The following is a 26,018-nucleotide window of genomic DNA, read 5'->3' on the forward strand; positions in this document are numbered from 1 at the left end:
AGCCACCTGGGATTTACAGCCCTCTGCTCTTACAGCTGAGGGTTCGAAGGGTGCACCCATCTTGAATTTAATAGGAGACTCAGAGGACTTGGCTGAAAGAGTACTGCAGAGAAACAAGTCCTATCACTGCCACATACCACCAATGACCTGGTTAGGACAGAAGGCCCTTCTAAGACTGATAGGGCAAAACAAGGGGGAGAGAAGCCTGGCTTTGGCTCTGCAGTCAGCTTCTGTCCTCCTGATGTCATTCAAGGCCCACAAGTTGTCTTGGCAGGAGTCTTGGGAAGGCTATTTGCTCTTACAATACAAACTTGATATCCTGGTCTCCCAGGTTCCTGTGTTTTCTTATTATGAGTCTATAAATACAATCCCACAATAGTTCCATTTGGTGAATAATTTGTAGCACATTCATTTTTTATTTATTTGAGAGCAACAGACAGAGAAAGAGGCAGAGAGAGTGGGTGTGCTAGGGCCTCCAGCCACTGCAAATCAACTCTGGATGCATGTGCCCCCTTGTGCATCTAGTTTACGTGGGTCCTGGGGAATGGAGCCTGGAGCTTCAAACCAGGGTCCTGAGGCTTCGCAGGCAAGCACTTAACTGCTAAGCCATCTCTCCAGCTCTTGTAGTACATTTAAAATCTCAGATAGAAGCCAGCTGTGGTGGTGCACGCCTTTAATCCCAGCACTCAAGAGACAGGTAGGTAGGAGGATCGCTGTGAGCTCGAGGCCAGCCTGAGACTACATAGTGAATTCCAGGCCCGCCTGGGCTAGAGTGAAACCCTACCTCAAAAAATAAAATAAAATAAAATAAAACCTCAGACAGATGAACACCTTCACAGATTTGAGCACAGGCTGGAGCTGGAGAGAAAACGAATTCAAGATTTCTAGTGGTGCACCCTCCAGAAACAGACAATCTTTTAGGAAGTTTGTAAATTCCTTTATTGTTCTTTTTCAACAAGATAAAACATAGTATTTGCAAACATATTTGAATCATCTCAATCAGGAATTTCATTTGAAAAATTAATCATAGAGTTTTCAACTAGTTACTCAATTTGCAAACAATCTCCCTATCTCTGATACTGAATCCAATATAATTTTCTTCACTCTGCTTGACTTGAAAGTGGAACAAAGGTGTGTTAGCCAGGCCAGCACTCTTAAGATTGGCATAGACACATTGGATGGCTTCATTTTCCCACCAGCCTTGCCAAAGCTGACCTGGCGTACTTAATGGACAGAGAGGGGCCTGGCCTCAGGGTCTTCCTCAGCCGTATGTTTGGTCTGGGAACAGGAAGCAAAGAAGTAACATCGGCCAAAAGATTCCAACAGAATAAGTTTTCTAAAAATGTTAAAAATAGTCCACAATGTCACCTCTGAACTTTTCCTCACAGGAAATGGCTGGAGCTGAAACATGGCCTACAGGTACAGCCAGGGCCCAGTGAAAAACCCATGCTCATATGTGGAGCCTCCACTGACTACTCTATGGCCCAGACCAGCTGCGAGTTTCCCAGCCTGATTGGCACAAGTAAGACACTTCAGCACTCCTGCCACAGGACACAGAGCCTCCCTACAGACAATGCAAATGACAACCTTTTTTCTTTTGCCTCCCCCACCTCCCCACCAGCTTCTTCTGTTTGAACTACCAAAAAGTACTGACCATATACAAGGGAAATTTTGTTCTTTAATGCTGAGATGGGTTTTTGTTGCATTATTTATTTTATTTATTCAGAGACAGGATTTTATTAGTTGAGGATGGCCTTGAATTCCTGATCCTCAGGCCCCAGCCTTTCAAGTGCTAGTGTGAGCCAACACATTCAGCTCAGAGGTGGTCTTATTATCTTGCCACTGTGTGGGCCCTCTTTAGCCATGGATACCCCAGCTAGTCTGTTGCAATTCATGAGGCCAGAGTGTGATTTTAGTAGCATCTAGTCCCTGGTGACCTTCTGACCACACTGCCCAGCTGCAGTCTAGAGTAGGAAGTCAGCCATTCCTAACACACCCAAGATCTCCAGTGTAATGGCCAAGTTCCTCATTAATCTGTGGCTTGGTGAAGCTCTATCTGTGAGGTATGTTTTGTGTGTGAAAAACTGAAAATGGAGAGAAACATGAAAAAAAAAAAAAAAGACAAAAATCAGTGTACCTTATATTGGTTTCTCAAAAAATGCTCATGTGGAAAGTGGGCACAAGAAAAATCTCGGAAGTCAAGGTAGGAACTTATCCTGAGGCACTCCCTCCTTGCTGGTCTGAGATTTCACACACTCAAGATCTCTCTAACACACAAACTCTCCTGTCAGAAGGGGCTCTCCCAGGATATGGGCTGGACTTCCCAAGGCCCATTAGTAAGTAACATAATATAGGCACCAGGGCTGTCCCGGTGAGGGATTTCAAGACTTGCCTTATGGAAGCCACTCCAAGGTCACAGACTGGAGAGAGCTCTTAGAAAATCAGCATCAAGTGATGTGAGTCCTGGTGCCTGCACCAGTTCTCTGAAAGCTGGCCATGCCAGATAGGGCGGGCCTTGGGGACCCTACTGCCTGAGGGGCTGAAGAGCAACAGGGATCCTCGGCAGGCTGTCAGAGCACTAAGGGGAGACCCAGCCTCCCCAATTCCCAAGCTTGGCTCACGTGTCAGGGCTTCCTTTTTGCCTTAATGCAGTTAAGAGTTTGTAGCCATTCTCTGAACTGAAGCTCTCAGGTGGAAAGAAGTATTAAGTCATGCAGAGGGGTACATGTGTGAGGGATGTCTGTGTCTGCTACTGCTTCTCTTCAGGGGATACTGTGAAATGTGCTGAAAGCAAACATCTCTCCATGAAATGTGAAAAGTTTCCAGGGGAGCTGGCTTATGTCCAGTGCACTGACATAACCCTATGTCACATGCCATGTTTGTAGTGGAGTGTCTTCCTGAGTAAGCTGGTGAGGTTGTAGCAATGGGAGAAAGCACTTGGTAAAGGAAGTGGACACTGCTCTGGGTAAAGTCAATCCTCACACATACAGAAGGTTTCCTGCCTGCCTCTCTTCTCCATCTGCACCAGGTCCATCTCAGGGGCTACCAAAAGTGTCTGATAGCCACTTCTCTGGGCAGTCTTGGCTTTGTATCCCACCACAACTCTGGCTAGAAGTGCTGTTGGAGTACTGCAGGTGAAGGGCCTTTCTCCAGCCTCTTGATGTGACAGGAGTGACAAAACAGGTGGTCCTCCAGTGGATAGCAACGGTGACCATCCTCATCATTGAGCTCCAGACCACAGTCCTGGGGGAGGCAAGAACATCCAATCATAGCAAAATAAAACACACTGCAAGAGTGATGTGAAGACCATGCTTTCCGCCACCTATACTTCCCCCATCAGGAGAGGGTACTGTGCACTTCTGGGCAGCTCTTGCCCAGTGATGGAGCCACTGGCTATCTGTCACTGTGGAGTACTTCAAATGGGGATGGTTGGCACTAAGACAAGCATATAATGCTTCCAAGTCTTAGAAACGAGAGGTGAGAGAATTGTATCTCATGGGTAGCTTCTTACATTGACAACAAGTTGAAATGATAATTTTGTATCTATTGAGTTGAACAAATAATTAAACACCCCTGTTTCTTTTAACTGTTTAAATGTTACAACCAGGAAATGGAGAGGGACATACATGACTTGAATTTGTATTGGTCATTTTTACTGGCCAGCACAGAGCTGGAATGTACAGAGAGGATGGTGGAATAAGTCTTTGGGGTTCTTTTCCAGGCACCTGGGTCACCACCAGCCATGAGTCCCACCTCCTTCTTTGTTCTTTTTCTCTCTTTGTTTCTTTCTTCTTTCTTCCTGCATATGTGTAGGTGTATGCATATTCACATGTGTGCAGAAGCACATGTGTGTGGAGGCTAGAGGTTAGTATGGGATATCTTCTTAGCATGTTCTCTCAGTTGAACCCAATGTTTGTTCATTTGGCCAGTCTAGTGAGTCAGCTTGCTCCTAAGACTCATATCTCTGCCTCCCAAGCACTAGGATTACACATAGACCACTTCATCTACACAGATGCTAGGGATCTAAACTCTGATCCTCACGCATGCATATCATGGTAGTTTGAATGTCTACTATAACCTCATGTCTGTGATTAAGCCTCATACTTAATCCAAAGCTAGTGGAGCCTTTGGGAGGTGGAGCCTTGTTGGAGATGTGTCACTGGGCAGGCCTTGGGATTTTATAATCCAGCCCAGCTTGCCAGTGCTAGGAGCTCACTCTTTTTTGTTTTTGTTTTTGTTTTTTTGAGGTAAGGTCTCACTCTGGTCCAGGCTGACCTGGAATTCACTATGTAGTCTCAGGGTGGCCTCAAACCCATGGTGATCCTCCTACCTCTGCCTCCCAAGTGCTGGAATTAAAGGCGTGCACCACCACACCCAGTTTAGGAGCTCACTCTTGTTGCTTCCTACAAGCTGATAATGACAAGATGTGATATGTAGCTGCTTACTCTGCCATACTTTCACTATTAGGATAAAAAGTCGTCTTGTAACTACAAGCTAAAATAATCCCTTTCCTTCTATAAACTGCTTCTGGTCAGGTATCTTGTCCAGCAAAGAGAAGTTAACTGACCCTCTTGGCTCTGTAACTTCAAGGAAAGCAGCTGTGAGCTTTAGGGCTTGCCAGTTCTGAATGCGCAGAAAATGATGGAAACTATCACACCCTAAACATCTGGACATTCCAGGAAGTCTTGTGATGACTTCAGGCCCCAGTGACCCAGGAGGCTCTGTTAAGTTGGGCTTTATGGGCTGAGCAGGGAGAGGCCTACCTCGCAATGGTAACACTCCACATGATAGTCTCTGTCCATGGACACGACACGGATGGTCTCATCTGAGCCCTGGGACCAAAGAAAAGCAAGACATGTGAAAGGCCAGTTAGGAGCCCACTGAGTACCATCAGCCATGGGATAGAGAGGGAAGACAGTCTTCCTTGTGAAAGAATGCAAATCAGTAGTGAATACTAACATAAAAAACAGAGTAGGTTAATCAGAGAAGAGATGGAGGGGCATTGTTACTTCTAGGAGGAATGTGAGAATCAACACTGGAAAAAAAAATCTGAGACATTTGTTTTGAATAGATGAATAAAAAACAAGCTCTTCTACTCCTTTACTGATCTAAGACTTAGAATCCAGTAAGAGAGATTGGTCTGGCTCCTAGGACATACAGACAAATAGATGGGGCTGGGAAAGGAGGCATCACCATTTCTTTCAGACATGGGAGTTGATAGTGATATTTTGAAAGCTCTAAGGCCAGGTCATGGTCACAGGCTGGGTAAATTCCCCCCCCCCCGGGGGGGGCCTCAGAGTGACCCTAGGGAGACAGTCCCATCTTGAAAGACTGAGAAGCAGGGCTAGAAAAGTGTTTTACCTCAGGTGGGAGGATAGGAAGCCCACAGGATGCACACTTGGGGGCCAGGACCCTGGAGGAGAAACAGAGAGCACAGTGAACACGGTGTTATTGGCAAAACACACACAGAAGCAAGGCATGGTGGCGCATGCCTTTAATCCCAGCACTCAGGAGGCAGAGGTAGGAGGATCACCATGAGTTCAAGTCCACCCTGAGACTACATAGTGAATTCCAGGTCGGCCTGGGCTAGAGTGAGACCCGACCTTAAAAAACAAAAACAAAAACAAAAAACCTGTATCCAGTACCTAGTACCTGCCAGAGCTTCTTAAGAGCCCACTGCTTCTGGAAAACCCACCAGATCTCATGTAATGACTGGGGCTAGGCACATGTGTAATAGGAACATGACATTGTTCCAGCTGCTGCAAGGCCATCTGGCTGACTCTTGCTCCCCTAGAGATAGAGACAAAACTGGCTGTCTGCTCCCCTCATGGCTGGCTGGGCTGGTCCAACAGGTCCAAAGTGGTGGAAGCCAATCCTGACTTGGCATAGCCAGAGTCACAGGCTTGGTAGATTCTCCCTGGAGCCTGATCAGGAAGCTGCCTACAGTTTCTGCTTCTTCATTAAACATGACTTTTTTATTTGTTTGTTTTTATTTACTTATTTGAGAGCAAGAGACAGAAAGAGAAAGAGGCAGAGAGAGAGAGAGAGAGAGAGAGAGAGAATGGGTGCACCAGGGCCTCCAGCCAATGCAAAGGAACTCCAGATGTATGTGCCACCTTGTGCATCTGGCTTATGTGGGTCCTGGGGAATAGAGCCTCAAACCTGGGTCCTTAGGCTTCACAGGCAAGCACTTAATGCTAAGCCATCTATCTGGCCCCTAAACATGACTTTTAAAAAGATATTTATTTATTTATTTGAGAGAGAGAGAGGCAGACAGAGGAAGAAAGAGAGAATGGGCATGCCAGGGTATCTAGCATCTAGCTTACATGGGTCCTGGGGAACTGAACCTGGGTCCTTTGGCTTTGCAGGCAAGCTCCTTAACCACCAAGCCATTTTGCCAGCCCTAAACGTGACTTTTAACCAGTTGGCATTTATAGTGGTACTGACTGTCCTCCAAAGCTCATGATGGTCTCTGAACACCATTCAACTGGTGTCAACTATATGAAAATGGGGCCTTTCCACTAGGCTGAGCTTGCTGGGCTCTGTGCTTGGGTCCCTGTCTACTCCCTCCTTACTTGTGGTAATCTCGGACACAGTAGATCTTGTTTTCTGAATCCACGGTGAACGGCACCCCATCCAGACACTCATTACAGATGACGCAGCGGAAACAGCCTGGGTGGTAGGACTTCCCCAGAGCCTGCAGGATCTGGGAGCACAAAGAATGCAAGATTCAGTGGGAAGAAGGGAGGGGAGGAACAGTGGAACAAGAGGAAGACACTGGCCCCCTCACAGCTATACCATGGTGCAGGCTGCACCTAGTTTGTCTGGGTAAAGAGGAGGTGTCAGAGGAGGGGTCACACAGGAACCTCTGCAGCTTCTCAGTTGCTGAACAGGGAAGGAGTGAAGATGGTCCTTTTCCACACCTTTCCCACAGCAGGAACCGCTAATGTTCCCGAGAGAGAGAGAGATGTTAGAGTAGGGCTGGGCCAGTGCTGAGACGAAAACCCACCTAGAAACAGCAGGAAATGAGGCAAAGTGGAAGAGCCACAGAAGGAAGCAGCAAGTGGGTAGGGAATGAAAGTCCTTATGGAAAGAGCAGAGTGTGAACAAATCTTCTCATCTTGGCCTCCTGGAAGCCTCTTCTATGTAGCTTTGACTATGAGGGGCAACTACCTAAAAGGTCAACCACAGTCCTGATGGTTTCAAATTCCAGTGTTATAAGCAAAATCCCCTTGTTGGCATCCTTACTGTTCCTGTGATGTACACTGTGATGGAAAAGCTCTGAAGAACTCTTTCCTCTGGGTGTCATGTATTCTGGAGGTGATACCTGATTGCTACAGCCCTCCTGAAACCAGGAAACAGAGGGAAAGAAGAGGGAGGGGAGGGGTGAATGAAGAGGAAAAAGAAAAGAGGAGAGAATAAAAGGAAGAGGACAGAAAAGAAAAGGAAGAGAAGAGTCTAGAGGAAAAAGAAGAGAGAAGAGAAAAAAGGAGAAAGAGAAAAGAAACAAAGAACATCGTTGATGAGGTCAGAGAGTGGATGGGTGACTCTTGGAACTGATTCATCAGGAAAGCTGATCTCACCTTCTATGAGGTGAGATACAATTCCTAGTCCTGGTTCATACATCCTGTTCTCAAAGTATGGCCCCTAGACCTGCAGTACAAAGAGCTTGGTAAAAATGCACATTCTCAGATGTCCCTCCCATAGTTCCTGAATCAGAAACTACAGATGTAAGGGCTAATAGTTGGTGTTTTAATAAGATGATTCTGGTGCATGCTAAAGTTTAAGAATCATTGGTTTAAGCAAAAATGAGTTTAAGTGAGTCGGGTATGGTGGTGCATGCCTTTAATCCCAACACTTGGGAGGCAGAGGTAGGAGGATCTCCGTGAGTTTGAGGCCACCTTGAGACTACATAGTGAGTTCCAGGTCATCCTGGACCAGAGTGAGACCCTACCTCAAAAAAAAAAATGAGTTTAGGTTTTGCTATAATTGCAGTTGGATGCACCTTTGCTGATTCGGAAAATTCACCTCTGCAATTGCCTGGACCCTGAAACAGCAAAAACTGATCATCATGAGCAGAGAACACCAGGAACTAGTCAGTACATCCAGAACAACAATCAACAGGCTGATGGAACTTATAAGCACTCTACGAGATATTGAGCGACCATAAGAAAGATGGACTATGTTCCAGCAACTTCCAAAAGAAGCCCAGGTAGATAGCTAGCTATGTGCTTCAGCCAAAATCCAGGGGGAGGTTTCTGACCTATCTCAGCTCTCTCTGAAAGCTCAGCTTTCATGCTTCCTCATTCCCTCCTGGGTTTTCACTGCTTTAGGAACTGCCCTCTATCTGCAGCAATCAACTGGATTTCCAAAGTCCACTTTGAAACTGGAGCCTTGGAATATATTTCCTCTCAGTTTAAGGCTGTCTTTGCAGAAAGTTTAAGGATTTAAACTAATTTGCCCACACTGTGCCTAAAGTAAAATTGAAAAGAGATGTAATTTTTGCTGTGTCCTGGCTAGCTCTAATAAGTCTAGTGTTTGAGAATATGCCTTGTTCCAGAATGTACCTTTCTATTAACAAAGGGAGTACAATCAATTTACATAAATCCGAAAATTGGAGCTCTGCTATACAGCCAAAAGTGGTATCTGGAAAAAAAAAAAAATCTTTCTGTGTTTATCAAAATTCCTGGCAGCAGACAAGGGTTCTACCTTTAAATCTAGAGGTTACTCCCAGACACTCACAAAGTTTTCAGGTTCTCAAGACCTGCAAGATAACATGTTCCAATTCCCCTTGTCTTGTTTGCAATGCTTTCCCTTTCTATACACACAGGTTAACCTTCACACTGAGAGGTGGAGAATATTCCCCTCCCCCGTCCTTAAATGAAGTTTGAATGTGACATGTCCACTACAGGCTTATGCCATTGAACACTTGGTCCTCAGTTGGTGTCATTGTTTTGGGAGGTTGTAGAGCCTTTAGGAATTGAACACAGGAACCTCTGCAGCCTCTCAGTTGCTGAGCTGGGAAGGAATGTGGGCCCCCAAACTTGGCATTTCTTCCGAGTTAACTAACCACACACAAAAAATGCCAAGAGATCTAACAGAAGAAAGTGGGTCATGGCAGGGGGTGGACCCTGAGGTTTATAAGGGGCCTTGTTTCCTGTCCTATCTCTGCTTCTTGATCCATGGAGATAGAGATGGAAATGTAAGCTAGCAGCTTCATGTCTCACTGCCACAGGAGCCACCCCAACGTCTTGCCTTTCCCACCATGGTCAACTGTGCCCTTAAGCCATGAGTCAAAATAAATCCTTTCTTAAGTTACTTCTTGCCAGTGGATGAGCAAAGAAAAAGATGGAAAGGGCTGAGACTTGTCTTATCATCTGAACTTCAAAAGCCACCCGAGGAATGGCTTATGCTGGGCAGAAAACAGGGGAAAAGCACCTACATTCATCTAACTATACCTTACTCCCATGTGGCAAAGAGTTCTACAGATAAAATGGACTGATTCTAGCATGTCAGCTAGAGCAAGAAGGACCACAGAGAAACCAGTGTACAGCAAACAGGCAACAGAAAAAACAGTGTGAACAGAATCACAGTGAGCCGTCTAAGTGGTTCAAGATGTAAATACTATACAAGACAATAACATGGCTTCTACTGAAGGTCCAGGTTGCATGGTGGAGGGTGACTATAGACACATGACAAAAGCACTGTGCTCAATAATTCATGTCTTTTCTCCCTTAATGCCTCCTCCTTCCAGGGGACTATGTTTCTGTTCAGCTGACATCACTTACCATCTCCATGATCAGATGCCCACAAAGAAAACACCTGTCAGCCGACTGCTGGAATCCAGAGTACTGCAGAGGAAGGGAAAGATGAGTCAACATCTGCCCACCAGTGGACAGAATTACGAGGGATTTCTGAGAAGGATGCATCACTCACTGCAGGAATCTATTATTTCCCTAAAAGGCCATGTGCAGGTATACTGAGTCATGGATAACCCTTTGCCACAAAAGTCACTCACCCTGGTAACTGTACCCACATGTCAGGCTGATCATAAGAGACTTGCATAGAGAAGCTTCTATCCCTCATCTCAGAGATTCTCAAAGACAAGTTCTCTAGCATCATTTGGAAACTTGGAAGAAATGCCAAGTTTGGGGGCCCACATCTGATCTACTAAACTGGAAACTCGGGTATGGGGCTTGGCAGTCTGTTTCAATAAGCTCTTTTAGGGCTTTGATGCATGCTCAAGTTTGAGACCATCTCTCTAATCCTTAAAACCATTCTGCAAGGTGTATGTTGTTATCCTGACTGCTCAAAAGACAGGGAGGCTGAGAGAGGTTAAGTGATCTCAAGGTCATACAGCCTAATAAATGGTAAGGATGGGATTATAATTCAAGCATGACTTTAGTTTAAAAGCCAAAAACTTTTTGTTTATTCTCTTGTGATGTTGGAGATGGAATCCAGGGCCCTGCAAATGATAGACAAGAGATCTACTACTGAACTACAACTTCAGCTGGGCTTGAATTCATGATCTTCCTCCCTCATCCTCCCAAATACTGGTGTCAGTACCATGCCTGGTTAAATGCTAATATCTTCAAAGAAACGTCATAATTACTTTACCTTAAACACAGACACCTGGAATCTGCAAAGAAATGAACTCTCTTGGGCTGGAGAGATGGCTTAGCGGTTAAGCGCTTGCCTGTGAAGCCTAAGGACCCCGGTTCGAGGCTCGGTTCCCCAGGTCCCACGTTAGCCAGATGCACAAGGGGGCGCATGCGTCTGGAGTTCATTTGCAGAGGCTGGAAGCCCTGGCACGCCCATTCTCTCTCTCTCCCTCTATCTGTCTTTCTCTCTGTGTCTGTCACTCTCAAATAAATAAATAAAAAATTTAAAAAAAAAAAAAGAAATGAACTCTCTTCAGAAAGCATCCTACATAGTATACTGACAGATATCAGAAATGTGGGTGTTGTAAACACTGGGAGAAATGAAGTGGAAAGAAAGGTAGCAAAAAAAAATCTGGGAAACTTTCTGCAACCATGCAGAAACACCATGCAGTGGAGAACCTGCAGCCTGGTCTAGGATAACAATTTTTTGTTTTCATTTGGGATCTTGACCTACACCTCTACTTGTGGTTCCCATGATTCCTGTGGGGCTGACTCCATGCTGGATTCCAGGGCCCGGTAAGGCACTGGCTCACACCTGGCCAATCAGAGCCTTACATTCCCCCAGGCCTTCTCCTGCCTCCTGGGCCATCCTTAGAGGATGTCCTCTGCCACCCTCACTAAGTGCAGGATGGGTGACACTTACCAGAAAGTCTTCCTCACAGAACACTTTGCCATTGACAAAATAAAAGGGTTTTCCTCTCAGCTTGCGACCTAAGAGAAAAAACAAAAGGAAAGGAAAAAATTAACACATAGTAAAAACAGAAGGAAAAGAAAGGTCAGATCTTTTATGAGCAGAAAAACCTAATCCTAACCACACACACAAAATGCCAATGACAGCTGCACTGTTAAATGATGCTGCCAGCTGGAACATGGTGGAGGATGCCTGTAACCCCAGCCCTTGGGAAGCAGAGGCAGGAAGATGACCATGGTTCCAAGGCAAGCCTAGTCTACATATTGAGTTCCAGGCCAGCTTGTGCTAGAGAGGAAAAATCCCTACTCTTAACAGAAAGACCTGAAGCTGACTTGGGAATCGCCTCTGTCCCTTTCTAGGACCTCCTCTTTACTTAAAAAGGAGTCATGAATGTTGATGACAGGATAACAGAGGGGCAAGCCAGACAGGGGTGCAGCAGCAGTCACTCCTGACACTGCTGTTCCCACAGATGTGGAGGATAGTCACTCAGACTTGTCCTCCACCAAGTGCTTGTGACAACCTACCAGAGTGCTATATATTGATCAACCTTATTTCCATTTTTTATTTCACCTGAGCTCTAGAAAACACACAATGTTTCAAGGATGTGGTGTTTTCTCTTTGTGTAAACGGGATGGGTGAGGGTGGGGATCTCAAAGCACTGACTTCTTAGATGGGACTTCCTTTTCCTAAGGGCTGAAACACTGACAAGAACATACTTAATCAACATCTTTCATGGCATGTAAGGAAAGAGTAGGGCCCCAGGCTTCTGCAGGGTAGGTGAAAGCAGATTGAAGCACACATTCAAAAGTGCATGGCTGGGGCTCTTCTATCATGCTGGCAGGCTAGTGCTAACTCCAGACAACCTCACAGATTCCTGGGGGTCCTAAAAGCTGATGAATTCTCACCACTAAATGCAATCAAGCCCCTTAGGGCCAAGGGTAGGCAGAGAGATTCTGCATGAGAGCAGAATTACCAGTGTCACCAGATATGGTGGCATGGATTTGTCATCTTAGATATCAGGATGCTGACAAAGGAGGGCTGTGAGTTCCAGGCCAGCTGGGCTACAAGGCTGGCCTGAGTAACTTACTGAGATCTTGTCTCAAAAAAAAAAAAAAAAAAAAATAGGACTGGAGAGATAGCGTAGCGGTTAAGGTGCATGCCTATGAAGCCTAATGATCCAGGTTTGATTCCCCAGGTCCCATGTAAGCCAGATGCACATTGTGGCGCCTGCATCTGGATGCTCTGGCGCGCCCATTCTCTTTCTCTCTCCCCCCTCTCTCTGTCTCCAATAAATAAATAAAAATAAAATCTTAAAAAAATAATAAATAGGGCTGAAGAGATGGCTTAGTGATTAAGGCTTTTACCTCAAAGCCTAACAAATTGGTTTGGGTTTGATTCCCCAGTACCCACATAAGGCAGATGCACAAGGTGGCACATGGGGCTGGAGTTCATTTGCAGTAGCTAAAGGACCATTCTCTCTCTCTCTCTCCCTCAAATAAATAAATATTTTAAAAATAATTAAATAAATAAAGGGGTAGGGATATAGCTCAGTGGTAGGAATCTGCCTGGGATGTGCTAGGCACTGGGTGCTTCCCCAATACTATAAAAAGCCAAAAATAAGGAAACAAAATCACCAATGTGCTAAGACAGAGGAATCCCTAGAGAGACACTGCCTATCCTGGCCTTGGACTGCCCCATGCAGCAGAGAAGAGGGCTAGCTCATGGGGCTAAGGACACTAGAGCCCAAAACAGAAGGACAGTCACTGCACAGGAAGTTTCACTGCAAGAACAAAGCCCTCCCGGTGGGTCACACATCTGAACACCACTTTAGGAAGCCCTACTACCATACCTCTGTGCTGCAGTGTCTGCTGCAACCAAATGGAATGTTGACTCCATTTGGCAGGGTTTCCCAGTCCTCTGATTCTCACAGAACCTCTCAGTACTCTGAGAAGATACCCTTTACTTGAGGACATAACTAATTAAGTCAGCTTCATACTACAGCGTGTGGCAGCAGTCCAGAATGCAGTAAATGCTGAGCTAGGAAGGACAGCTGTGGCTCTGGAGATGGCTGTAACACATGGTATTTTACATGGTAAAACATGTAAAGACACCAAGTTATTAAGAAAAAGATGAGTAACCTAATGAGGAAACAAGCAAAAGGGTAGGGGAAAAAGAGCGTAAGAAAGGAAGCCTGTAACTGGGCATGGTGGTACACAGGTGGCACATGTCTTTAGTCCCAGCACTTTAGAGGCAGAGACAGGAGGAGGCCAGCCTGAGACTACATAGTGGATTCCAGGTCAGAATGGACAAAAACAAGATTCTACCTAAAAAAAGAAAAAGCCAGGCATGGTGGCGCACACCTTTAATCCCAGCACTTGAGAGGCACAGGGAGGAGGATGGCCATAATTTTGAGGTCATCCTGAGACTATACTGAATTCCAGGTCAGCTTGGGCTAGTGTGAGATCTTACCTCGAAAAATCAAAAAAAGAAACAAAATAAGGAAGGAAGCTGGTAAAACCTTGGCAATGACCACAGTTATTCATAACAACCTAGTATATGTAACATAATAAAAATATACCAATCTCATCTACATTTAGGATAATATAAATTAGAACCACAATGAGGTTCTATCTTTTTAAAAATATTTTATTTATTTATTTGACAGAGAAAGAGAAAGGATGGACATGCTAGGGCCTCCAGCCACTGCAAACAAACTCCGGATGTGTGCACCCTTGTACATCTAGCTTACGTGGGTCCCGGAGAATCAAACCTGGGTCCTTTGGCTTTGTAAGCAAATGCTTAAATGCTAAGCCATCCCTCCAGCCCAAGAGGTTCTATCTGGATCCAACAAATTGGCAAACAGTATTAAATCTGGTTGGATGTGGTCGTGTACACCTGTAACCCTAACACTCAGGAAGCTACTGTCTTAGAAAAAAAATCCTACTGAATCTGATCATGCTGTGTCTTGGTGGCTTCTGTTGTGGTATCCATAGGGACAACCATGTAGGAATCATTTGTCAATAGTCAAAAGAACTGAAACCTACATGAACCATAACAGTCCTAAGTTGCCCTTGAGAAGGTTTCTCTGTGTGCACAAGGGAATGAATGCATGGGTGGATATTCACATCAACCCTGCAAGGCACACCAAGCCAGGGAGGAATCTAGAATTATATCCAATAGATGTGATACTAAACAGTAGTTAGAATGAAATAATTATATCTATACATATTAATTAAACATATTGGTATGCAAAGGGAAATTTTTACAAAAATATATTAATGTGCTGGTACACAAGTAAACATGCATGCACAATCACACAATTATGTGCTTTTTAAAAATGTGTGTATCCACATGCAGGTGTGGGTGGATATGTGTGGCGGGCACAGAGGCTAGTGGAAAACCTCAAGTACCATTCCTCAGGTACCATCTTTTTTTTTTTTTTTTGGTTTTTCAAGGTAGGGTCCCACTCTAGCCCAGGCTGACCTGGAATTCAATCTGTAGTTTCAGCAGGGTGGCCTAGAACTCAGGCGTTCCTCCTACCTCTGCCTCCTAAGTGCTGGGATTAAAGGCGTGTGCCACCACACCTGGCTCCATCTTTTTTGTGCTAGGTTCTCTCACTGACCTGAAGCTGGCCAATTAGGCTAGACTGGCTGACAACCTGCTTTAGGAGGGCTGGCTACAAATACTACTGTACCTGACTTTATGTGGGTTCTGGGTATCTGAACTCAGCAAACAATTTTACACACTGAGCCATCTCCTCAGCCCTATATATATATTTTTATAAACAAACAAATTTTCATGGCAAGGTGTACAGAAAGGGCAATGTGGTTTACATACAAGGTTGCAACTCTTCAGGCCTCCAAATCTCGACACCTGACCTATATAAAGTCATGTTCTTCCAGTCATCAAATCCAAATCTAATTACACAGGCTCCACCTTGGAATGTGCACGTTCACCACTCTCTCTTTGAACTTTGGGGAGATGATACTAATGAGACCAAAGGCTGTAGGGTTGCAACTGCAGGTTTTGACACCAGAGGGAGCAAAAGGCCACCAGGAAACAGGACCTCAGGGAGAGCAGAGCCTTCATAACTGAAAAATCCAGCTCAGATTCCAGAAGTAGGGTCTACAGTGTTCTAAGGAACCTAAGCTGGAAACCAATATTTTAATAATGGGCAGATGGTGAGAGGGGGCAATTAACTCTTCCAAAAAAACCACAGTAGAAGATCACTTAACATGCAAAAGCATGGAATCCTCTAGAATCCCAACAAACCCAAACCAGCCAGGGCTTCTTCACCTATGACATCAGCAAGGACTTTTAAGTGTTTGTGATCTTTGTCAGTACATATTTTCCTAAGCTACTAATGGGAGTGTAAAATGAAAAAACTCTCCCTAGAGAGGAAACTTTAAGATGTTTATCTCCGAATCTGAGACTCTGTGGGATTTGGCTGTGTGACAGAATAAAAAAATGTGGATAAATATTTACTTAGACCCAAACTGGCAGCCTTAGAGAGATTACATAAAGCAGGTCACATCTAACTGATGAAATGTAAGGGTGTCTTGTAAAACACCATGTAGATAGTGTTTTGATGATACAATAAAATGCTTATACTACAAAAAGATGCATAAAACATATTAATAAGTGAAGAAAGCAACCTGGACATATGTATTCTGAGTATAATTCCATTTCAGTGATTAGCACACACCCCACTGAGATTCAGAAGGAAAAGAAAGAATAGTACTTAGCACCAGTAGAAATATAACAGGGCAATTTCATTTTTCTCTTTATATACTTTTATATTTAAATTTCCCTTCCTAATATCAGATGCACTGATAGATGGTGCTGGGGAGAAATTTCACTTTTATTTCACTTCATACATCTTTGTTTTACACTTTACAATTATGCATAAAAGAAAAAAGAGCTTTTAATTTTTAAAAAAAAAACCTCATGTTATAATGTGAAGAGAAAAAAAAAAGCAAGATTTAAAGGGTACCTGTAAGATAGAGGGAGGGTTGGAATATTATGCAGCTATAAAAGATTAAATTAAAATTTTGTTTTGCTCATATGTTTTTTCTTTCTACACTTCCCTAGATGTTTATCAATAAAATGAGCAGTTGGTCTGTTTTTTTTTTTTTTCCCAGAAAGGGTCTTGCTATGTAGCCAGAGTTGGCCTCAAATTTATGGAGTTGATCATTTTATATAAAATCACCCAGCTGGCTAGACAACTCAGCCCCTGATATGAGAAGTCTTGTGCCCAGATACCAGAGGCCACAGAGGGACTAAGAGCTGAGTTGGTCCTAAAAGACTCAAACTTCAGTTTTTACTTTAGTTTTGAAATACTGAGTTTAGAAAACTGTAAAGCACATTTAAGTTTATTTGCATCTATCTATCTATCTATCTATCTATCTATCTATCTATCTATCTATATCTATAGTGTTTTTTGAGGTAGGGTCTCACTCTTTAGCCCAGGCTGACCAGGAATTCACTAAATTCACTATGTACTCTCAGGGTAGTCTTGAACTCACAGAGCTCCTCCTACCTCTTCCTCCCGTGTGCTGGGATTAATGGTGTGTGCCACCACACATAGCTAGATTTTTTTTATTTTAAGAAATGAATTTTCAGCCTTGCTGCACAGGTCTCCTGCTATCTCTATATAGTTACCTGCCTTCCCCAGGGAACTCAATGTCATTTCCTGCTCAAGGTTTCCTCACTCAAGCACTCTACATTTAAGAGTATGTAAATTGTTTAGAGTGGGGCAGAAATAATATACATGCCCATTAATACCATTAAGCAGAGCAAGGATACCAGAAATGACTATTCATGGAAGTCACACAAAACCACACCCAAGATTGCTCCCAACTTTGTGGGTTTCCTTTTCTTTCTATAAGGACATATTTTAAATTAAAAAAGTAATTTATTTTATTTGCAAGGAGAGAGAGAAAAAAATGGTTTGCCAGGGCCTCTAGTGTCTGGCTTAACATGGGTACTAGGGAATCAAACAGGTCATTAGGCTTTATATGTAAGCGCCTTAGCCACTGAACCAACTGAATCCAGGCCCACAGAAGATTAAGCTAAAACGTCAGATTCCAATAGGTGGCACTAAACCTCAGACAGGAGCAGGACGGCGGGGGCAGCATATTCCACCCATTGAGAGCTAGCTGGGAATAGGGAAGTTTAGGCCATTTCATTAATCTTGCAACAATGTTACCCTACAATTTACGCATCTGGACATTACTTGCTGCATTATGGTGGATTTTTACCAATTCAGCAATTGCTGGTGGGAAAACAAATGCTAAAGAGGTCAAACTTAAGTATGTGGTGGAAAGTAAGTAGAAGAGTTGGAGTTTGAACCCGTCTTCCCAGAACAAGGTCAATAATCCTCAGACTCCAAAATTCCTCTCCTGTCTCTCAGACTAAGAGGGATATTTTGGACAACAGCCAGATTCACATGTAGTTGTTTAAATATTTTTGAAATATTTTTTTTTATTTATTTGAGAGATAGAGATAAGTAAATAGAGAAAGAATGGGTGTACCAGGACCTCAGCCACTGAAAACAAACTCCAGAAGCATAAGCCACCTTGTACATCTGGTATTACATGGGTTTTGGGGAACTGAACTCGGGTCCTTAGGCTTTGCAGACAAACATGCTGAAAGATGCTGAGCCATCTCTCCAGCCCCACACATGAAGCTGTTTATATGTGAATTTGAATGAAAATAAAGTAACTTTAACAGCTCAAGTGTATTTCAAGGACACAGTAGTCACTGACTACATGGGTGCAGAGGATTTGTGCCATCACACAAAATTTAACCTGATCTACTTCTTCAATAGCTTTTTCCAGAGAGGGTCTTCAACAACAAGCATTTACTTCTCCAGCACCTCCAGGGCTAGGTTACTGGAGAGGGCCCCAAGTCTGGGAGCACGACAGTCAAAGGGCATCTTTATTTTCCTATTACAGCATGGTTTATAAAATATTAACTAACAAATGTACAGAGAATCCACCCCACAAGGATACTCCCTGTCATAATAAATATTTCATATTTGCCTTTGGGGAACCTTTACTTGATAGAGCCAGTACAGATAAATGACAAGAACAGCTGTGAGTTGTCATAAGCAGAGGCCAGCTATTTAATCTGACAAACAAACTAAGCTTGTTGCCACACTCACTATTCTTTCTCTATTCTAGAAATAGAAATGAGATAACTGGTTCTGAAAAAATAACTGGTCATTGGCTATAAAACCACCTCAAATTTCAGTTCCCAAATGTCTCCCCGACAAGTAAAAAACATGGTTTCAGGACTTCCGGTTAAGATGGCGGCGTAGGTACCACGCCAAAGCAGCCTAGGGGGGAAAAAGACCAAAAAAACTCAGCAGAATACACACTTTTACTAAAAAGTGAGGTGTATAGGAAATTGAGGCGGCAGCGGAGAAGTGGAAGAGTTATAGAGCATCCAGAGCCTGCACAGGCGGGAAGGGCGGCTCGGCCAATCGCCGCAACCGCGGCGCAGCCGAAAACCACCAGACTCTCGGCTCGAGCCGCAGGAGAAGCCAGGTGCGGGAATTTCCCCTCGCACCGCGCTCTCCGCAACTCGGGAAACGTGAGGGGAGAGCGGCAGCGACCGCGAGGTAGAAGCACACGTGGAGCAGCGAGACAACCAGAGCAGCCGCGGCTCCCTCCCCTCCCCTACCCCAACGCGCCTGAACCCAGCTCCAGCGAACACAGCAGCGGCCCGGGACCGGCCACGCCAACTTGGGCTGACGGCGGGACCCAAGCAGGAGCAGAGTTCGGCAGCAACTTCAGCGGCTCCAGCACCGGTACCAGCGGCCCCAGCAGCAGCGGACCCAGGAGCGGCAGCGGCAGCAGATCCCGCAGCAGCGGCTTCGGGGGGAGCAGCAGCGGTGGACACGGCAGCAGCAGCTTCAGCAGCGGTGGTGGCTCCGGTGGTGGCAGCTACGACATCAGCAGAGGCAGCAGCAGTGGCTCGGTTTGCCCCGTAGGAAAAGCAAGTGCCCAGCTCCAGAAATAAGAACAGCAGCCCGACGACCCAGGCAGCAACTTGACTGAGACCAAAATCACCCAAGGTAACTGGGATTGCACCAGGGAAGGGTCTCACTTGGTCACAAGCTGACTTGGATACCTCAACAAACCAGAAATCTAAACCTCTTTGTTGATAGAGGATCTGGCCATTATAATAACTACTCTTGCATACATACTCGGGGCTGTTTTTGATTGAATGTGTACAGTGTTTAGTTAAATTTTAGAATCTACCTGTATTTTATTCCACTCAGCCTGCTTGAATACTCCTATAGCAGGGAAACTCAACCCCTAAGAACATCTTTGTAGATACTCTGAGAGTCTTAAGAGCCACACCTAATATCTTAAGGTCCTACCCTGAAAATATATTACATCAAATCAATTGATACAGCTAAGAATACACAGCTAGCTAGAAAATCCAAGCATTAACTTAATCCAAGATGCAAAAATATATACATTATAACACAAGAAACACTAAAAAGCAAGATGATATAAATCCACCTAAAAGTATTAATGCATCAGAAATGTCCTCCAGTGAGAAAGAGTTAGAGGAAATACCTGAGAAAGAGTTCAAAAGAATAATTATAAATATGTTCAAAGAGGCCAAAGAACACATGAAAATAATCAAAGAAGAAATCAAAGAGGAAATCAAAGAGGAAATCAAAGGAATCAAAGAAGAGGCAGGACACCAATTTAATGAAATAAAGAAGGCAATACAAGACATAAATAGGGAAATAGAAATAATAAAGAAAAACCAGTCAGAATTACTAGCAATGAAGAACACAGTTAATGAAATAAAAAACTCTGTAGAAAATCTCACCAGTAGGATGGATGAGGGAGAGGACAGAATATCTAAGCTAGAAGACCAGGTGGCAGACCTAATGCAGTCCAACAAAGAGAAAGACAAACTTATAGAAAAGTATGAGTGGGAATTTCAAGATTCGGGACACTATGAAAAGATCCAATATAAGAATTCAGGGCATAGTAGAAGGAGAAGAAATCCACTCCAGAGGCATAGTAGGCATCTTCAACAAAATCATAGAGGAAAATTTCCCCCAAATTGGGAAAGAGGTGCCAATACAGATACAGGAAGCCTTTAGAACCCCAGCCAGACAAAACCCAGAAAGAACCTCTCCTCGCCACATTATAATCAAACTTCCAAACACACAAACCAAAGAAAAAATATTGAAAGCAGTTAGAGAGAAAAATCAAGTTACCTACAAAAGCAAGCCCATCAGGATTACAGCAGATTATTCAACACAAACTTTTAAAGCCAGAAGGGCTTGGAGTGATATATTCCAAGTTCTGAAAGATAACAATGTCAACCAAGGTTACTTTATCCTGCAAAGTTATCCATTCAAATAGATGGAGAAATAAAGACATTCCATGACAAAAGCAGGTTAAAGGAGTATTTGAAGACAAAACCAGCTCTACAGAAAATACTTGATAGAATCCTCCATGCTGAACAAAAGGAAAAGCACACATATAAGGAACCTAGAAAAAAACCAGCTATACTCAAATACCAGTTAACAGAAGAGAGCACAGGTAGAACCAGTAACACACACACACACACACAAAAATGGCAAACATAAATACACACCTTTCAATAATATCTCTTAATATCAACGGTCTCAATGCCCCAACGAAAAGACATAGATTTGCAGACTGGGTTAAAAAGCAGGATCCTACAATTTGTTGTCTCCAAGAAACTCACCTTTCTACAAAGGATAGACATTATCTTAGGGTGAAAGGTTGGAAGACGGTGTTTCAAGCAAATGGGCCTAGAAAACAAGCAGGGGTTGCTATCCTAATATCAGACAGGGTAGACTTTAGTCCGACGTTAGTCAAGAAAGATAAGGAAGGTCACTTTATATTGATTAAGGGCACACTCCAACAGGAGGACATTACAATCCTAAACATATATGCACCTAACATGGGGGCTCCCAAATTCGTCAAACAAACACTATTAGAACTAAGGTCACAGATAACACCAAACACAGTGGTGGTGGGTGACTTTAACACCCCACTCTCATCAATTGACAGGTCATCCAGGGAAAGAATAAACAGAGAGGCATCTGGACTAAATGAGGTCATAGAAGGAATGGACCTAACAGATATATACAGGACATTTCATCCAAAGGCTGCAAAATATACATTCTTTTCAGCAGCACATGGAACATTCTCTAAAATAGACCATATATTAGGACACAAAGTAAATCTTAACAAATTCAGGAAAATTGAAATAATTCCTTGCATTCTATCTGACCACAATGGAATTAAACTACAAATCAGTAGCAAGAAAGGCTATAGAGCATACACAAAATCATGGAAACTAAACAATACACTACTTAATGATGAGTGGGTCAATGAAGAAATCAAAAAGGAAATCAAAAAATTTATAGAGTCAAATGATAATGAGAACACAACATACCAAAATCTCTGGGACACAATGAAGGCAGTTCTAAGAGGTAAATTTATAGCCTTAAGTGCCTATATTAAGAAATTAGAAAGGTCGCAAGTAAACGACCTAATGCTTCGCCTTAAAGCCTTGGAAAAAGAAGAACAAGGCAAACCAAAAATTAGTAGACGGGAAGAAATAATAAAGATTAGGGCAGAAATTAATGAAATAGAAACAAAAAGAACAATCCAAAGAATTAATGAAACAAAGAGTTGGTTCTTTGAAAGGATAAACAAGATTGATAAACCCTTAGCAAATCTGACCAAAAGAAAGAGAGAAGAGACACAAATTAATAAAATCAGAGATGAACAAGGTAACATCACCACAGATTCCAGAGAAATTCAAAAAATTATAGGGACATACTATAAAAGCATATACTCCACAAAGTATGAAAATCTGAAAGAAATGGATGATTTCCTTGATCTATATGACCTACCTAAATTAAATCAAAATGAGATTAACCACTTAAATAGACCTATAACAAACATGGAGATCCGAGCAGTTATCAATAATCTCCCAACTAAAAAAAGCCCAGGCCTGGATGGATTCACTGCTGAATTTTACCAGACTTTTAAGGAAGAGCTAACACCATTGCTTCTTAAGCTTTTCCAGGAAATAGAAAAAGAAGGAATTCTACCAAACTCTTTCTATGAGGCCAGCATCACCCTGATACCAAAACCAGGCAAAGATAGAACAAAAAAAGAAAATTACAGACCAATCTCCCTCATGAACATAGATGCAAAAATTCTCAACAAAATATTGGCAAACAGAATACAAGAGTATATCAAAAAGATCATTCACCCTGACCAAGTAGGCTTTATCCCAGAGATGCAGGGATGGTTCAACATACGCAAATCTATAAATGTAATACATTACATAAACGGGTTGAAGGACAAAAATCACATGATCATCTCATTAGATGCAGAGAAAGCATTTGACAAAATCCAACATCCCTTCATGATAAAAGTCCTACAGAGACTGGGAATAGAAGGAACATATCTCAATATAATAAAGGCTATTTATGACAAGCCTACAGCCAACATATTACTAAATGGGGAAAAACTGGAAGCTTTTCCACTAAAATCAGGAACAAGACAAGGGTGTCCACTGTCCCTACTACTATTTAATATAGTTTTGGAAGTCTTAGCCATAGCAATAAGGCAAGAGACACACATAAAAGGGATACAAATTGGAAAGGAAGAAATCAAGTTATCATTATTTGCAGATGACATGATTCTATACATAAAGGACCCTAAAGACTCTACTAGCAAGCTGTTAGAGCTGATCAAAACCTACAGCAATGTAGCAGGATACAAAATAAATACACAGAAATCAGTAGCCTTCATATATGCTAACAACAAACACACAGAGGATGAAATCAGAGAATCACTCCCATTCACAATTGCATCAAAAAAAAAAAAAATACCTTGGAATAAACCTAACCAAGGAAGTAAAGAACTTATACAATGAGAACTTTAAAACACTCAAGCGAGAAATTGCAGAAGACACTAGAAAGTGAGGAAACATCCCTTGTTCCTGGATTGGAAGAATCAATATTGTGAAAATAGCAATCTTACCTAAAGCAATCTACACATTTAATGCAATCCCTATCAAAATTCCAAAGGCTTTCTTCATGGAAATAGAAAAAACAATCCAAAAATTCATTTGGAATCACAAAAAACCTCGAATATCTAAAATAATACTGAGCAACAAAAAAGAGGCTGGTGGTATCACCATACCTGATTTTAACCTATACTACAGAGCCATAGTAACAAAAACAGCATGGTACTGGCACAAAAACAGACATGTAGATCAGTGGAACAGAATAGAGGACCCAGATGTAAGCCCAAGTAGCTATAGCCACCTGATATTTGATAAAAATGCCAAAAATACCCATTGGAGAAGAGACAGCCTCTTCAGCAAATGGTGTTTTGAAAACTGGATAAATATCTGCAGAAGGATGAAAATAGATTCTTCTCTCTCGCCATGCACAAGAATTAAGTCCAAATGGATTAAAGACCTTAACATCAGACCGGAAACTTTGAAACTGCTAGAGGAAAAAGTAGGGGAAACCCTTCAACATATTGGTCTTGGCAATGATTTTCTGAATACAACCCCAATTGCTCAGGCAATAAAACCACAGATTAACCACTGGGACCTAATGAAATTACAAAGATTTTGCACCGCAAAGGACACGCTGAAAAAAGCAAAGAGGCAACCTACAGAATGGGAAAAAAATCTTCGCCAGCTACATATCTGATAGAGGATTAATATCTAGGATATACAAAGAACTCAAAAAGTTAAAAAATAAGGAATCAAACAAGCCAATCAAAAAATGGGCTAAGGAGCTAAATGGAGAGTTCTCAAAGGAAGAAATACGAATGGCATATAAGCATCTAAAAAAATGTTCTACGTCACTAGCCATCAGGGAAATGCAGATTAAAACTACATTGAGATTCCATCTCACTCCTGTCAGATTGGCCACCATCATGAAAACAAATGATTATAAATGTTGGCGGGGATGTGGAAAAAAAGGAACCCTTCTGCACTGCTGGTGGGAATGCAATCTGGTCCAGCCATTGTGGAAAACAGTGTGGAGGTTCCTAAAGCAGCTAGAGATTGATCTACCATATGACCCAGCTATAGCGCTCCTAGGCATATATCCAAAGGACTCATCTCATTTCCTTAGAAGTACATGCTCAACCATGTTTATTGCTGCTCAATTTATAATAGCTGGGAAATGGAACCAGCCTAGATGTCCCTCAACAGATGAGTGGATAATGAAGATGTGGTACATTTATACAATGGAGTTCTACTCAGCGGTAAAGAAAAATGAAGTTATGAAATTTGCAGAAAAATGGATGGACCTGGAAAGTATTATAGTAAGTCAGGTAACCCAGGCCCAGAAAGCCAAGTGCCACATGTTCTCTCTCATATGTGGATCCTAGCTACAGATGACTGGGCTTTTGCGTGAGAATGAAAATACTTAGTAGCAGAGGCCAGTAAGTTGAAAAGGAGACATAAAGGGTAGAGAAAGGAAGGGAGGAGGATACTTAATAGGTTGATATTGTATATATGTAATTACAATGATTGTAATGCGGAGGTAATATGATGGAGAATGGAATTTCAAACGGGAAAGTGTGGGGTGGGGAGGGAGGGAATTACCATGGGATATATTTTATAATCATGGAAAATGTTAATAAAAAAAAAAAAAAGAAAAAAAAACATGGTTTCAGGCTGAAGAGATGGCTTAATGGTTAAGGCACTTGACTGCAAAGCCAAAAGACCTAGGTTCAGTTCCCCATGAGCCTCATAAGCCAGATACACAAGGCGGCACATGCATCTGGAGTTCATTTACAGTGGCTGGAGACCTTGGTGTGCCCATTTGTCTCTCTCTCTCTCTCAAATAAATAAATTAAAAACAAAACATGGTTTCCCCGGCAAGGAGATGAGTTCCTAAGAAAAGGAAGCAAATTTTTGCAATAATTTAGATTGTGTTAGTAATGTCTACCTGGGTTGTCCCTGGTGACCACCAGCCACGTGTGGCTATTAACATGTAAATATAATTAAAATAAAGTAAAATTAGAGGCGCACACCTTTGATCCTAGCACTTCGGAGGCAGAGGTAAGAGGATCACCATGAGTTCCAGGCTACCCTGAGACTACACAGTGAATGCCAGGTCAGCCCGGGCTAAAGTGAGACCCAACCTGGAAAAATTTTTTTAAAAAAGTAAAATTATTAAAAGTTCAGTTCCAAGACAGGCACGGTGATGCATACTTGTAATCCCAGCACTCAGGAGGTGAAAGCAGGAAGATTAGGAGTTCAACACCAGTCTCAGCTACAGAGTGAGTTTGAGGCCAGCCTGGGCTATAAGAGACCCTGTAAATTAAGTTCTAGCTCTTGAAGAAGGATATTTCAAGTACGTGATGAGCACTTGTGACTAGATCAGTGTGACCCTTACATCATCACATACATTCAACCTGATTACTTCTTCAAACAGGCTTTTCCAAAGCAGGTTGGCTCTGAGAGCATTGTTAGCAACAAATCAAGATGAAGAAAGCAACCATATGTTGTTTGTTAACTGCTGTTGTTTGAGACAAGGTCCTACTGTATACCCAGCTGGCCTGGGACTCTCTATTATCCTCTTGCCTCCACCTCCTGCGTGCTGGAATTAC

The 26,018-nt window shown here is 42.8% G+C and overlaps 1 protein-coding gene across 1 annotated transcript in view; it reads right to left on the reverse strand.

The window, feature by feature from the left end:
* Window positions 1-915: 915 nt before the first annotated feature.
* The window catches only part of Limd1 (LIM domain containing 1), a 63,537-nt gene continuing 38,434 nt past the window's right edge, over window positions 916-26,018 (reverse strand). Inside the window, exons 3-8 of the mRNA XM_004662139.2 lie at window positions 11,305-11,372; window positions 9,789-9,851; window positions 6,576-6,706; window positions 5,362-5,413; window positions 4,764-4,832; window positions 916-3,243 (exon numbers count right to left, since the gene is read on the reverse strand). Of these exons, the coding sequence (XP_004662196.2) occupies window positions 3,109-3,243; window positions 4,764-4,832; window positions 5,362-5,413; window positions 6,576-6,706; window positions 9,789-9,851; window positions 11,305-11,372 (518 nt within the window). The 3' untranslated portion in view covers window positions 916-3,108. The remainder of the gene's footprint in view (window positions 3,244-4,763; window positions 4,833-5,361; window positions 5,414-6,575; window positions 6,707-9,788; window positions 9,852-11,304; window positions 11,373-26,018) is intronic.

This window comes from Jaculus jaculus, chromosome 17, assembly GCF_020740685.1.
Source record: "Jaculus jaculus isolate mJacJac1 chromosome 17, mJacJac1.mat.Y.cur, whole genome shotgun sequence".
Lineage (NCBI taxonomy): Eukaryota > Metazoa > Chordata > Mammalia > Rodentia > Dipodidae > Jaculus > Jaculus jaculus.